Below are 15,607 nucleotides of genomic sequence, written 5' to 3' on the forward strand. Positions count from 1 at the left end.
CCGAGGGAAGGGACTGTGAGTTACATTCAAAACACACCTCTGGGGTGCCTGGGTGGCTCAGTCAGTTAAGCGTCCAGGTTCTGTGTCTCCCTCTCTCTCTGCCCCTCCCCTGCTCATGCTCTGTCTCAAAAATAAATGAAAACATTAAACAAAAAAAATTAAAAAAACACACATCCTACCTCTGGAAAACTTCTCTCAGCTGCCATGTATTTGATTACAATTTTGGGCTGATTGCTTTTTTGAAAGTCCCAGAATCTCTGGCACCCATGAAAATCCCGACGTGCCCAGCTACTCCTGCAGGGTATACGATTCCTGAGGGTGGAGACTCAGAGGGACACACAGCTGCACTGTATCATACAACAGCAAAAATAAATACACGGCTATAAATGGCGATGAAAACCCGCAAAGAAATAAACATCTCAGAGTCTACAAATGCAGGCCGCTCGCTAGTAACACTTGGTTTGAGCCTAAAAACTGGTGATCTGCCCATAAAACATTTATCTATAGTGACTTGATACTTAAGAACGAAGCAAAAAATGAAAACTAATTTTTTTAAAAGGCAAACTTCATTAAATACCAAGGACAGTGATAAATTCAAGATGTCCTAATGGTTATCTGGGGCTTCCATAGCCAGGACAGACAAGGGCGAGCCACACAGCCTGCCGGTGACGTGGAGGCTGCAGGCCCACGAACCTGCTGTGGAAGAGCGACGGGCCCACATCTGTGTCAGAGGACTCCTCTCTAGCCCTTCCTTCCGGCTCGTGAACTTCACAGCACTAAATGCTCTCTGCAAGCACAGTGATACTGAAAGAGGAAACAACACAGAAACAGAAAGGTGCATTTATTCACGTCCATGCCATCTAAACCTACCGGGTACAGTAATCAGGACTGGAGAAGGACGAAATACAACCTAAACGACAACAGAAACACTGGGACATCCATCCCCATGACTTGCAAGTTTTAGTTCAGGCCAGTCTGCAGGCTGGCAAGCCAGTCTCCTCCCTGAGAAGCACGCGTCGTGCCTCGTTCTCTCCCTCCAGCATCTTCTGTCCCTCTCAGTTAAGGCCTGGACAGTGTTGGGGCAGGGCCACAGTGTCTCCTCGGGAGCCGTCTCCTGTGCGGTCAGTCCCCGGTGGGCCCGGGCCGTGTGAGGTCAGGCTCCGGGCCGCTCAGCTCTGTGGCCGTCTGCCTCCGAAGCTCCCCCACCACCTGCAGCAGGGCGGCCCGCTCCAGCTCCAGGGCGAGGGTGGCCTGCTTCAGCTTGCTTTCGCTGCTCAGAAGCTTCTCAACGGTGGCCTCCAGGCTCTGGATCCTACTGTTTGCCACCTGGGGAACAGAAGAACAGAATGTGGACTGTCCAGTGATAACATGAGGGGATCCACCGAATGCTCTGCTGTCTGGCCTTGGGGACACCTCAGAGGCCTATTTGGACAGAGATAAGTCTATGTGTTTGTCATCAGTTCTTCTGGGCACACAGGAAAACTACATTTCCCAGGTCCCCTTGCAGGAAGCCTGGGCCACTCTGCGAGCCTCCAGCATTTTCTTCCCCTGCTGTGGGGACTCTGAGACGGTGGCTTCACGGCGCAAAGGGAGCCTGATCCCCATCACTGATGATAGGGAAGACGGTCTGATATGGGCAAAGAACGCTTCGTGAACAAGAGGTGGAGTTTCGGGGACAAAAAGACTCCTGCTGTGCCAAGCCACTGAGATGTCGAGCTTTCTTTATTACTGCAGCTCGGCCTGGCCTATTTGTACGGATACACATACTCATACGTAGACTGATTTCACCCTGATGATCAAACGGTTTCCACGTGAAGGCCCCAGCAGCACCAGTCCTCGAATCCAAAACCCTCTCTGTCTTCCTGACAGGAACCAGACACCAGCACATCCAGGAACACGGGCATTTCCCCCAGAACACGTGCGGAGCGCTCAGAAGGTCCGAGCATCTGTTACAAGGTCTCACTGACCGGTCAGCACCACCAAGATCAGCGGTGTCCTCACTTGCACCCAGTCTGCATCCTCGGCACCTGGCACCCAGTGTCAGCGAGGCAGAACTTCCCAGGTGCTTCCAACTACTGTCCCTCCTCTTCCCAATTCAGCAGGGCCGGCTTCTCCGGCACTGAGGGGTCTCCAGTGAAGCTGAGGGGCTTCCTGAGAAAACCACAGGAAGTCCGGCCTTCACCTGCTGCCGTCCCCGAGGCCTTCCCGGCCCACCCCTCAGCTCACAGCTACATCCTGCCGTGCTCAGGTCACGAGGTCCCTAAGCTGCTGCTCTCGGCCCAGCCCCGCACACGCTCCCGTTTATTTTGGGTGGGGAAAATGGCACATGTATTTTTTTTTTCTCTCATTTTCAAAACAAGGGAAACAGGTTTTTGAACAAGACAACACTTGTGCCAGACAGACAACTCACGACTCAAAGTCTAGCTCTGGCTGTGCCGCTGAAACAGTCAAAATAGAAAGGAGAAAGGACTGAGATTCTAAGTCTGTCTGCTTACTGGGCAGGTGCTCACGCTCAGTGCGCACCTGGAAGGAGTACTCTGCGATCCTCACATTCTCACCCAAAGTCAAGGCCTGGGACAGGTCCACCTTGTTCTTCAGGCCCACGGCATTCCCAAGTGTGCCACCCAGTTAGCAGTGAGCGGTTCTGCCTGACCCTTTATGTTCTACGTGAATGTCGGTCTCCTCAGTGAGACTGAAGCACTTTCATGGAAGGAAGCACGTCTCTTCCTGCACATGGGTCTGGCCTCCCACAGCACCTAGTTCACTGGCACTCGATGACTCATAGCGGCCTAGTATAACAAACGTGCATCCATTATCATCTGGCACCATTTGTATATTAACGCAATCGTCTTGTATGTGCTGCTGGACAAAGCGGGTTGAACTCTTTGCTCTCCAGCAGCTAGATAATATCAAATGTTTACCAAGAAAATAAATGGGACCTTGGTATGTCTGGAAACTATATGAACAGAGCAAAGCTAGAAAACAGGTCAATTTTGACACTCTGGCAAAAAACCCCAAAGATTTATGGTCAAAAACTATTATACTGAACACCTATCCACACCTACGCTTGGACTCTGAAAACTGTTTAAAAAAAAAAAAAAAAAAGGAAAGGAGGTGCGAGTCTTACAGAGTATGTGTAGTCTGGCTGCACGACAGTAAACCCACGTGACTCACACATGGCAGCGGGAAAACGATCTTCAGGCACCCCCAAACACCGCAATCCCTGCCCCAACTCTTGGACAGCAGCGTCTTCTGAACCTTGGTGGCCCCTGGCACGCCAGCAAGGCAAGGACCCCAAATGCTGGGGGGCGGGCACCTCTGCAGTCTTGAATGATACCCCCAGGAGTGCAGAGCCACTTGCTCAAAGAAAGACCATTCCAAGGAGGGTGTCAGGCATGACAGCCTGATGCCTTTCTTGAGGAATTTAGAGATCTCAACAACTTTTCACAGCTTCCTCTTGTCACGAAAGGGGTATAGTATCACAGAGGCAAGGTGAAATTACGTGCACCCTTCACCACAAAAAAGATCACATGGGCATTAGCCCAATAAACTGAATCTTTTTATTTCCGTACTGCCTATCTTAAGGAGCCGAATGCTTCAAATGCAAATCTGAGCTTTGTCAGAAACATTCCAGCAGGTTCTATTTCAGAGACATACTGTTTGTTTGGAAGTCACTTAAAATCACCACTTCAGCTGCAGACCATTACAGGCCAGATAAGGCTCTTTATCCCCTGGAGCCTCCCGTCAGGTTACAGCTGAGACACCCTGGAGACACTGTATGCAAGCACATTTTTGGTTAGGACATCTCAGTCTTAGGGGGAGAAAAAGCAGCCAAATTTCAGAATGTGCCCGGTAGTTAGGACTGGTTTCCCTAAAGCATTTTTCTTTGTTCCTCTACAGTAAATAGCCACCGGGGTCTCCTGGGGTAAATCCCTGCTGGGAGGAATGCATTTTGGACAAGGGTTGATTTATTAAGCTCTCAAATGCTGGCCTTTCTCATATCACTGCCAAGCCTGTGTCTGCAAAGCGGCAACTTTCTATGGAGAAAAATAAGAGGCTTAGGTCAGGATGGAGGGCTTATTATAAGGACAGCCCAGGAACACCATAAGGTACACACTTTGGGGAAAAATATGTATTTGCCTTTCCAACAGCTCAAAAAAATTTCAAAATACCGCCCCCCCCAAACAATTCCTTAGTATTAATAGCATTACCACCCATTTATGGCTCTAAAGAAGTACACCATGTGGTTACTTTGTCCCATTTGATTGGTAAAGGGGCTGTGCTAAGTAGTTAGGGATTCCGTCTATGTCGTACAGATGAGGGAATCGGGACACAGCAGGTCAGCAGTGCGTGCCTTGTGGCAGTCTGGGCAGGGACAACACTGGACCTAGCAAGAGCTGGCTTTCTGGACTGCAACCCCTGGCCTGGCCCATTTCACCCTTCTGTACGCATCGTCTGTTTGCCTTTCCGCCGTATATCCTCATGCACATTTATCCATGCTAAAATGGAAGCTTCTAGAGGGAAGAACAGTGTCCTTCATTAATCCAATACTTGAAGTACGGACTCCCAAATCATGACCACATGCTCTGGTTTATTTTGTAGGTAGATTTCTGCGTTACTGCTCTCCACGACCTAGCTGGTTTCACTCACAGAAGCCCAAGCCTTTCTCTGGTTATTACTCAAAGCACAATCGCTGGCATTCAGCGAAGAGTCCCTCAGCATCCTGGACCCAAGGTCGTCGCTGTCCCTCTCTCCTAAAAGGATCAAGTGCAGAGACAGCCTCTCAGAAACTTCCAGGACTGTCTGACCCCAGCACAGGATAATCTGTCTGCTTCCTAATAAAAAGGCCCAATTCTCCTGGGGTACCTTTGATCCCAACTATAAACAGACCAGGGGAGGGAGAGAGGTCCTGTGGTCGTGGGAAAACCCAGCCGGCTGGTGCTTTGGCGCGCTAATGATCTACCGTGCTTTCCAGGCTCAGGAAGCTGCTTTATACACGTGCTCACCTGCAGCTGCTCCAGTAGGTCAAGGTTCTGTTTGCGCAAGCTGCTGTTGGTCTTCTCTAATTTGTCCATTCTTTGGTTGTCACTGAGAGGAGAGGAATCGATAAGTTCTTCTTGAAGCACATGGTACTCGACTTCATAGGCTTGTAACTGCTTAGAGATATCCATCTCAAACACCTGTTATACACAAAAAAGTCATCAGGCACTGAAAATGAGAAAAATACACGTGCACACACATGCAACCATATCGACAAGCATCCACTAAGTACCCACTCTATGCCTGGTTCTTACGATTAGTCATTAAAAAAAAAAAAAAAAAAAAAAAGGAAAACCCTCTGCATTAGTAAGGTAACAAATTTACTTGGGAAGAAAAAATAAAAGCAGCATTTAGAAATAAACCCAAGGTAACAACAAGTGTGGGTCTCTGATACTCATTTTCCAGAAGCCAAAGCTTTATTTTTCACAAGGCTTATAAAAATATATTTTTAGTTCTTATTTCAGTACTTATTTCCTTTTTCTCTGAAAATTCTATTATGTTAGATACGTTAGCTATGGGTCAAAGAGAGAGGAAAAAAACAAAACAAAAGAATCATAGCCCTATTTGCCCAGTCACCGAGTCAAAGTTTAATTATAGTTCAGTTGGGTTTTTTAGAATTACAAGAACAGCTAAGTAATGGAACTGTTTACTAAAAAACCCTCCTTTGCACACAAGATATGCAGAAATGAGCCAAACCCCAAATGCCGCCCACACAGATGAGTGCATGTGAAACACTGCCTTCCTGCCTAGAATAGTGACAGTGATCAAAACACACCCGTGTGAACAGCAGCCCCAAAGTGCGCAAGTGAGTTGTTCAAGTTTGTACTTTCTCTTGATGAGTGAGCTGCATGGAAGCTGGGCTCAAGAGGGGGTCAGGAGGCAGACGCTGCGGCCGCCCAAGGCGCGTCCTCTCTTCCCAGCCTTTGCTGTGGGATCGCCCCACGGGCCGTGCCTCTCAGCACACAAGTGACGTTCCAACATGACTGTGTGTGCAGCTCTGAGCCTTTAGTCACGTTGGGACCACAGATGGCCAGCACCATCAGAACACACATTTTAGAGGACAAAGTTAGACTTTAGAAGGGCACAAAAGGACTCTTCACTGTCTTTCCTTAAGAAACGCCAACATAGTTAAAATCAATGAAAACTCATTTCCCCTGATGGCACCCTATCAGCATTCAAACACAGATGAATCCTACCTTCCCTGAAAGCAATTTTCAAAATCTAGGTTTACTTTCACACCATTCCCAACAATCTTCTCTTCCTTGTGATTTAGTTTTTTAGCTTCCTGCTTTTCAGTTTAATTCAGTGGACAGTACCAATTAGGCACAAAAGTCATTCTATGCTGAGAAACTAATACACGGCGTGTTCGTGGCATGTATGTGTGTGAAAGTCTGCTGCGCTGGTCGGAGTCTCTGTTGTCCCTCAGAGTACCTGTGAGGTCAGCAGGGATTATCGTCTCTATGTTACAGTCAAGAAAACGGACCCAGCCCCTTGAAGCAGGGCTCCACTGGTGACGCCCTGAATGACCTCTCCCGGCCTCAGTTCCTGGCCTCTGACATGGGGGTGACAGCACCCACCTCCCGGCATCGCTGCGGGAGTTACGTGAGACAACTCGTGGAGGTGCCCGGCACATGCTGGCAAGGTGAGCAGGTGCTGGCTTAGCTAAGGAAGCTGCTTCCACATGCTTCACATTCAACCCTGTGCTTCAGCAAAATCGCAAAGGATGCCGCATCACGGAACCTCTGAATAGCTCAGAGTAAAAACCACAAACATTAAAACCGAGATTGCTGTGGCACTGTGTATAATTATAAATATGAGGCAGAATAAATGTCATACCCACACTTTTTTTCTTCCACAGAGATTTTTTAAATGAGCTACTAATCTGGAAAACCTGGGAACAAAACCTGTGGCCTTTAATGCAGATTGACGACCTGCTAAGGTTAATGGCTCTCAGCTGGGCCCAAAGCTGTAAACTCTTTCAGGACTCCATCAATCCCCAGGAGCCATCCTGGGTCGTAATCACTGCCGCTTAACTGCACCATTATCTCCTGGCGGCTGAAACACTTAGAGCCCTTGATTCTGCAGTTACGCCCTAGAATTGATCTCAAACCATGGCAGTGTGTGACTGGTGGAGAAAGGAGAGCCCAGGTCCTCGAACAGTGCTTTTTCAAGTTGCTCTAGATTCTGCATTTCTGTAATTACCAATGGCTTCGTTATTCTACGTGCTCAACATGTCATAACCACGTGGACCCATTCATCAAGCACTGGATATCTAGTTACTTGCAAAGTTTCTGTTGTTTTAAATAACAACCCTGAACATCCTTGTACATATGGCTTTTCCCATATTTTGGATTATTTCCTAAGGATACATTCCAAGAAATGGGATTACTGAGTCAAAGGGTATGAATATTTTACCGGCTTGTGATACACATTGCCAAATTGCTTCCCAAATGGGAATCGTCAACGCACAATGCCATTAACAACATACCAATGTGCCAGATACAGTATGCCCTCCGCACTGGCTACTGGCCTTAAAATTTTTCATTTTGTTAATCTAGTAGGTAGAGCGTTACATGTTTTTTAAATTATGCATGACGCGAAATATTTTCGCAGATATTTGCTTATTAGATGTATCTCCTTTTTAGTGAATTGTCTGTTTATGTTCTTGGCTCATTTGCTATTGGAGACCCAGCGAGTTTCTCTTTGCAGTCTGTGGACACTCGGTAGAATGAAGCCATTAACCCTGATGTCTGCAGAACCAGCCACATACTTTCCACCTTCCCCACCTCCAGAACCCTTCGCTCCCCACAGCTGTCTGTCTGTCCGTCTCAGTGGCATACCAAGGGCTGGAGGGTGGGGCAGTGTGCCCGGTATCGGCAGTCAGGGAGTACAGTGCCTGTAGTGAATTTAAAAATAATAAACCCAAGTAAAAACCGGTCTGCTTTTTATTATCACCACATGCAAGCAATTCTTAACAATACCAGTGGTAAAATATTCCTCCTCACTGTACCCCACCCTTTTGGTATGGCACTGATTGGCCTTTTAAAAAGTACTCATTTTCAACAGTAAACTGCCCAAGCGGTGAAGGCCCCTCCCGGTGCAGAAGGGGCGGCCTCAACACGGTGATTTTGAGGAGCGTCTTCTGAACAAAAGGGACCTTGTTAAGATTCTGGTTTCTATCCTACAAGCTCAACTAGAACAGGGAATTGTCTAGTGTGTTTTTAATGAAGTTGCCCATAGCAGAGCTTTTCAAATGTTCCAGTGTGTGTGAATACCCTGGGGATCTTGTTAAAATGCAGATTCTGACTCAGCAGGTCTGGGGTGAGGCCCCAGATTCCGCGTTTCTAACAAGTTCCTACATGATACAATGACACACAGTGCTGGTCTGGGGCCACACTGTGAATGTAGCCCAAAGGATGTTGAAAACAGGCTCTTTGCTCTGTCTCCCAAAGTCCCTCTCCAACTCTGTTGTTCTTCCCTGCACGGCAATGAGGCTGCAAAGGCAGACGGCACTCACCGTGACAAGCATACAAACCGGACCTCCTCCTCTTCGCTTCTGTTTATCCCCAGGGTTTCCCCCTTCTTGGGTCAGAGGATTTTTATAGCTCACATATGACAGACAGTTAAGTCACACTGAGGAACTGCCACAGAGACTTTAGAGACCCTTGTCCTTCTGCCCTGGACACTGTCCACTCTGGACCTGCCCTGCCGTGGCTGGTCCCCGCCAACCCAAACTAAGCCAAAGCTACAGAACCCTATCCTTAGCGGCCTTCCCCACCATGTCCCAGATGCAGGCTGCATCCCAGGGGCTCAAGCTGAGGCCACCTGTAGAAAAGGTATGTAATGAGATGGAGCCATTAGCCATCACAGAGGACCACCCAGACTCTGCCCATTCGTACACAGGACCGAATGCTCTGTCATGTGCAGTGAATAGGTCTTTCACTTCCACTCTGTGGACCTCCAAGATTTGAGCTTGGGGGTCCTCTGAGGCTGCAGGAGTCACACTGTACCTCAGGCCTCATCTCTGCATAGGATTTGAAACCAGAGCACCCTCTGGAGGTGAGGGGCAGTGAGCTGCCTGGCATTCTACCAGCTTCCCGTCAAGACTTCTGGCAGGTTGAAAATCCGGGCCCAGAAACAGATTTTGTGTTGTCTGCCCTGCTGCTCCCAATCCCCAAGCGCCCTCCCCTTCAAAGCTCACTGCAGAGGCATATAGAATTTCTATTCTCACTCCCCTGCCTGTGATCAGGCATCAGCAAAGTGCGGCCTGTGGACTGCATCTGTCCCACTGCATGTTTTCATAAAGTTTTATTGCAACATAGTCACTTCATTCATGTACATATTATCTGGTTGACTTTGTGCCTCAAAGACAGAGTGACTAGTGACTGCAACAGAGACCTTCTGGCTCACAAAGCCCGAAAGACTCCCTACATGGCCCACGACAGAAAATGTGTGACCTCTGTTCTTAGCTGATTCTTTGGGCCCAGTTGAATTCAATTTCCCCAATTCTCAATCAGCAATGTTCACTCCACCAGCTCGAGGCCCAGCTCCCATAAGCCCTTGCACAGGCACTACTGTGGCTCTTACCACACTTGAAATTACTGGATTACTTGTTTATTTTCTGCACAGGATGGGCTCAGGTGTCAGAGACACCTCACATTCTTGGCTTTGCCACTGTATACAGAGCATTGGGCATGTTACTCTTTCTATGCCCAGTTTCCCCACCTATAAAAATGGGGATTATAAAACATGCCCCAGGGTTGTCAAGGAGTCAACAGAATAAAGGATGCCAAGTTCAAGACAGTTGCCTAGAACGTATCTCTCTCTCTCTCTCTCTCTCTCTCTCTCTCTCTCTCTCTCTCTCTCACACACACACACACACACACACACACACACACACACACACATACACTGTTCTCTCTCCATGCTATGTCCATTTCTATTCTTTCAACATTTAGAGAGAACTTGATACTGTGAATAAATATTCTTTACAGAAAAGGAGGAAAAATGGGATTCTTTTCTGGGGCTCAATATCTAGGAGGTAAACTGAATGTCAGTTGAGACTGCCTGTCTTAGAGCCAGGAGCCAGGTGCAAAGTGAAGGCATTCACTGGCACAGACTTTAGGTAGCCAAGGCTTTATGCCCCAGCAGCCATAAAGTAGACATATATGCAATGAAAGCTCTAACAGGGAGTCCGTCCGTGCACATGAATGCCAAAAGTTAAAGAATCAAAAGAGCTGAGAATTCAGTATTAACACACTGGTGAAATAGAGAAAAATTCTGTAATTAAATGACACCCGGAGACACTTGGCGGTGTTGAGTAGCTACTAAACCACCTGGAGGCAAGAGAAACCCTCCTGTCCTGCTTTGCGGCAGGGCGACTGTGGGCCAGTGAGTTTACCTCTCCAGGCCCTGAGATCCTCATGGGTTAAGTCCATCTATCCTCTCAGGAATTTGGTCATGATTAAATGAGATCATGTGTATATGTAGATTCACACAGAATCTGGCAGAAAGTAGGGCCCGAACAAGCCAAAGCTATTCACATGGAGAGAAACGTGCCAGGGAAGCAAAATACAGAGAGATGCAGAGCCTATCAATTAACTAAAAACGGAAATGCAGAGTGGAAGGGCAGGGAGTGCCCTCTCACACAGGCCCAGGAAACGTGTGGAGACCCAGAGCCACACGGCTGCCACCTGCCCCCACCCCCACCCCAGGTCAGGACTGCTGCTTTCTCAGTGCTCAACAATGAAGGAGGAGCAGCCAACGAGACCACAAACACGCCATGTGGGTGCAATCCACTGGGGTCGCGGCATTTCTCTGGGACTATCAGACATCCTCAGAATAAAGATTTGTTTAAAAAAAAATAGCTTTGTTTCACTACTTGTTTTTACCTGACTGCTCTATGTTTTCATCGTATTTTGAGCAGGTGAGATAAGTTCTAGGCTTAGAAGGGGCCTGACTATTGGCCCTGATGCAGAAATCCCTTCCAGAGCATTTTCTAAGCCATCCGGCCTCTGGACACTTCCAGTGGTGATGTACCCTCTGCCAAACAGCTCAGTCCTTCAGAGTCAACAATCATTACTAGTAGATTCTTCTTTATACACAGTCAAAATCTGCTCCCGCCCCTAGCCCAGACCATTTAACAACTGGCCTTGGTGTAATTCTGGCTCAATCCACCCTCACCTCACGGTTCGGCTATCTACAACAAGTGCTGAGGTCACAGATGGGGAGCTGACTTCTATCTTAAAAACCACATCATGGAACAAACTTCTAGGATATATATTCTCTATCACAACTTTGCTATCAAAGGGTTGTTTTTAGAGAATTCCAAATAATACCACGCAGCAGAAAAAATCAAAGCATGCATAAGAGCCTACATTGAATAGCACATGTGTTTCAGAAGAACAAACAACTAGGGGTGAAGCCTCTCGATTACAAGAAACTACCGGTGGCTTGCGGTTACTGCACCTGAACACTGTCACCGTGTTTCCATGTGGCGTACCCCCGTCACATTCACGCACCGCATCACTGAACACACATCCGGCTATGTGTTTCGTATGTGTACACATGTGTTTCCCACACGCCGGGCATCACACAAGATACTGCCCAGGATACAAAGTGGTAGGAAATAGGTCCCGATCAAAAGAAAATTAAGCTCTCCATATCCAGGATGGCTTAAGCCTGAAGGTCGGATCGAATCATACCTGACTGATGGTCTTTTCCATTTGCACCAAGCCCAGGTTGGGAAGGGTGTTTTTTATAAAGTCAACTATGGTTTCTAGGTTTTCATGTTGCAGAATCAAGGGCTTATGGCTTCCCAACAGACTTAATGCCACTTTAAATATGACCTCTGATCCCTGAAGAAAGATCATATCTGGGGAAACACAGAAATGCAGAAAGTTAAAGCAGACCAGTTTCTGATGAACTAACATTGCATTTTCTTTTCCACACATCAGAGCAGGATGGTGGGAAACGTAAGTCCAAATTGCAAACTTTATTTCCTTTTTAAGTGTCTGATATTTCAGATAAGATTGTCAAGACAATATTGCAAATAATAGAAGAAATATAAACATATTGCTAAGATTTTGTCATAGGTTAAGATAAATCTTTTTTGTTGTTGTTCTAAAAACATTAAATTCAAACATGCTTCAGAAGTTAAACTGAGAAAAAGAAAACTTTTTATCACTCTTTTTCTAGAAATGCTCTGGATTTTAAAGGAGTTACTAAAACACATTTTTATGGGTAAAACAAAGATTTTTAGATATAAAACATGAGAAATTTTTAAAAATGCTCCTCTTTCCTGTTTTGAAATAAAGAATTAAAAGATCTCTAAAATCTATAAAATGTCTGCAGAGTTGCAAAAGTACATTATTAAATACTTGCAATACACTACATTTTAGCATAATAATGGAGTGAAAACCATCTTTGTTCAGAGAAATTCAAAGAACTTTGTCAGAGTTATTTTCTAGTTCTTGTCATAGCTTTTTCTTAGAACAGCTGGCACATGTTAGCAACCCCTACATGGGCTGTACATGGTGCGAGGGAGGGCAAGTGGCCCGGGGAACTGGGCGAGCAGCCAGTCCAGGCCTGGCGCCCCCTCCTCAAGAGCTGAAGCCACTCGAGAAAGAGTCAAATTGTTCTGAGAATAAAACATACAGCCCTACCAACGAACTGTTCGGTGACTATATTCAGGCAAGTTATCTAACAACTGGAGTTAACAATACAAGAAAAAAATACAACTTTAATGATGAGAGCCAAAAATCTAATTAAAGGCCACCTGTCAATTTGGGGGGCGGGGGGGTGGTGGTGCTGCAGGACAATGGAAGAAACAAAGAAGTTGTCCATCCCATCAAGTTGGGGAAGGCATTAGCAGGTGAGAGGAGGAGTCCCCAGCCTCGCTGGGCGTCTCTAGGTGGCTCAGTGCGATAGCACAAAAAAGCCATCAAGAAACAGGAGAGGCTGGAAGCTGCCGCACACACAGGGAAGATGTCTGAATCGGAGAGGTCTGTGCACAGGGCACACCTAGGTGCCAGCCGGCCGGGTGAGCCCTGGAGATGCTCTGTGACCTTCACCGAGGCCTCAACTGCAGAAGCAGACCCGGTGCCAGGGTGCGTGCCACCCGCCGAGGTCCGCCCCGCTCTCTCAGAGCTCAGAGGCACACTGTTTCCACAAACATCGCAGTGCTCATGGCTCGGGAGGCCCCAGGAAGCTGGAAAGGATGGAGGGCTGTCTCCTTCTTAGGTGTGGCTGTAGAGGCTGGGAAGATAAATTAGCGAACTGATGGGATCTTTGAAATGTGAGCTTCTTAGGGGAAGTATTACAGGTATCGAGACTGCCCTGTGGAAGAATATTCTTGTGAAATGTCTGCTTTACAAAATACACAGTCTAACCGTGTAATTCACCACTATAGAAAATAAAAAAGATCTAAAATAGCACAATAACTGAGATGTATTTTTAAACAGAAATGACATTTCCCCCAAAACAAAACAAGGTAAAGGTGAAGCTTCTGTGGTTTAGCCAGCGAGACCTCCTTTCAATATATCAACATTTATAGCCGAACAAAAATTGACAGCATCTATCAGAATACCAAGCCATTCTGTGCAAGGTCCTAGAAAAGGACTATGGCACTGGACCGAATGCCACAGCTTAGTGCCTTTAGTCTCTGAGAGACGCGTACCTTAAAGTTAGATAGAGTGCTGCATCTAAGCCAATTAAGATACATAATTATTGGCGAAGTTTTAGGACCGTTATCAAATATGCAATCAATATCAGCAATCTTTTTTCCTTTAGTGTTTATTTATTTTGAGAGAGTGAGCAAGTGAGCACAGGCAGGGGAGGGGCAGAGAGAGAGGGAGAATCCCAAGCAGGCTTTGCACTGTGAGCGCAGAGCCCGATGTAGGACTCCATCCCACAAACCATGAGATCATGACCTCAACCGAAGAGACTCTCAACCGGCTGAGCCCCCCAGGTGCCCCATATCTGTGGTCTCTTAAGGTTGACATCGGGTCTTCCAAATTTTGTTCTCCTAGGATCTTGGTTTTTATAACAAATCTACTTAGGAGAGTGCTCCCTAGCATTATAAACTTAGACTTTTCTGGACTATATGAAGAAAACAAAGCAAAACAAAAAGTTGGGGGAGGCACTTTTTTAAAACATTTTTTAATGTTTATTTATTTTTGAGAGAGAGAGAGAGAGAGAGAGAGAGAGAGAGAGAGGGAGAGAGTGGAACGAGTGGGGGAGGGGCAGAGAGAGGGGAGTCAGAGGATCCAAAAGCGGGCTCTGTGCTGACAGCAGACAGCCCGATACAGGGCTGGAACTCATGATCCTTGAGATCATGACCTGAGCCGAAGTCAGACACTCACCTGACTGAGCCAACCAGGCACCCCCCCCCCAAATTAAATAATTTTTAAATAACAGTAAAGAATTACTTTCATTTTTGTTCATCTTCCAATCTTTACATATTTACATTCTGGAAATTTTTATTTTTATTACTATTATTTTAAAAATATTTATTTATTTATTCATTTAATTTATTTATTTAGAGAGACAGACAGCATGAGCAGAGGAGGGACAGAGAGGGAGACACAGAATCCAAAGCAGGCTCCAGGCTCCGAGATGTCAGCACAGAGCCCAACACAGGGCTTGAACTCACTGACCGTGAGATCAGTTGGCTTAACCAACTGAGCTACCCAGGCACCCCCATTCTGGAAATTTCAAACAAAAAAAAATCCAAAAACAATAATCTCCTTGAAAAGTGAATTAATTTCCTGCATCTGAAAATCGGTGCTCAAGAAAGTGAGCTGTGAGAGCCACCCAGCAGCCCCACAGAAGCCCTGCTCACCACACTGCAGCCAACTTCCCTTCTCTCCTGTTTCGAGCCACCCAGAAGCAGGCAAAGGGTTTTATCAGGCAGGAAGTAAAGGGGGCCTGAATTTCGGCTGACTCCACCACTTTGCCAATTATTCGTGGAGAACAAGGCAAATAGCTACTACTTTCCTTTGAAGACACTTCCCTGTTACTGTGTTAACATGTGTTGGAACTCTATTTGAAACCCCCGTGATATAAAGATGCAATTTCCTACAGGGGGAAACCATCAATGCAAAGCATGTGGCCAGTAAGCCAACTTCTCCTGCATTTCTTTTCCAGCCACCTTTGTCTTTTTGTCAAGGGCAATCCCTCTCCTTGACTTTCCCCTGGGAGCCTGGAGTCCTCCAGGTATGAGAGCCCTACCTTCCTCCCAGGACCAGGTGGGGGGGAAATGAAGGATGACGGCAGACACAGTACAAGTAGATTTGACAAAAACTCACTTCCTTAACTCTGTGTCATGTTCCCTGGGGAGCTTTTTTTCCCCTGGCCATTTAAACCATCTTGTTTTCCTAAATCTATCTTAGTCCTAAAGCCTGAGTCCTTCCCTGTAGTACAGGTGGCTTCTGTGTTTTGTTTTTTTTTTTTGCAAACCCTTCATTTTTACACTCCCACCTCCTCCCTCATCTACTTGGCAGTGTCTCCCTCAGCAAACACCAGGAGCTGAGCACCACAGCCGCCGCCTCCAGCAGGCGCGAGCCGG

At 46.8% G+C, this 15,607-nt stretch overlaps 1 protein-coding gene across 1 annotated transcript in view; it reads right to left on the bottom strand.

Annotated features, from left to right (window-relative positions):
* Positions 1 to 824: 824 nt before the first annotated feature.
* Positions 825 to 15,607, bottom strand: part of TBC1D1 (TBC1 domain family member 1) — a 224,312-nt gene continuing 209,529 nt past the window's right edge. Inside the window, 3 exon segments of the mRNA XM_043572803.1 lie at positions 825 to 1,326; positions 5,007 to 5,180; positions 11,745 to 11,914. Of these exon segments, the coding sequence (XP_043428738.1) occupies positions 1,123 to 1,326; positions 5,007 to 5,180; positions 11,745 to 11,914 (548 nt within the window). The 3' untranslated portion in view covers positions 825 to 1,122.

This window comes from Prionailurus bengalensis, chromosome B1 (genome assembly GCF_016509475.1).
Source record: "Prionailurus bengalensis isolate Pbe53 chromosome B1, Fcat_Pben_1.1_paternal_pri, whole genome shotgun sequence".
NCBI classification, from domain to species: Eukaryota; Metazoa; Chordata; class Mammalia; order Carnivora; family Felidae; genus Prionailurus; species Prionailurus bengalensis.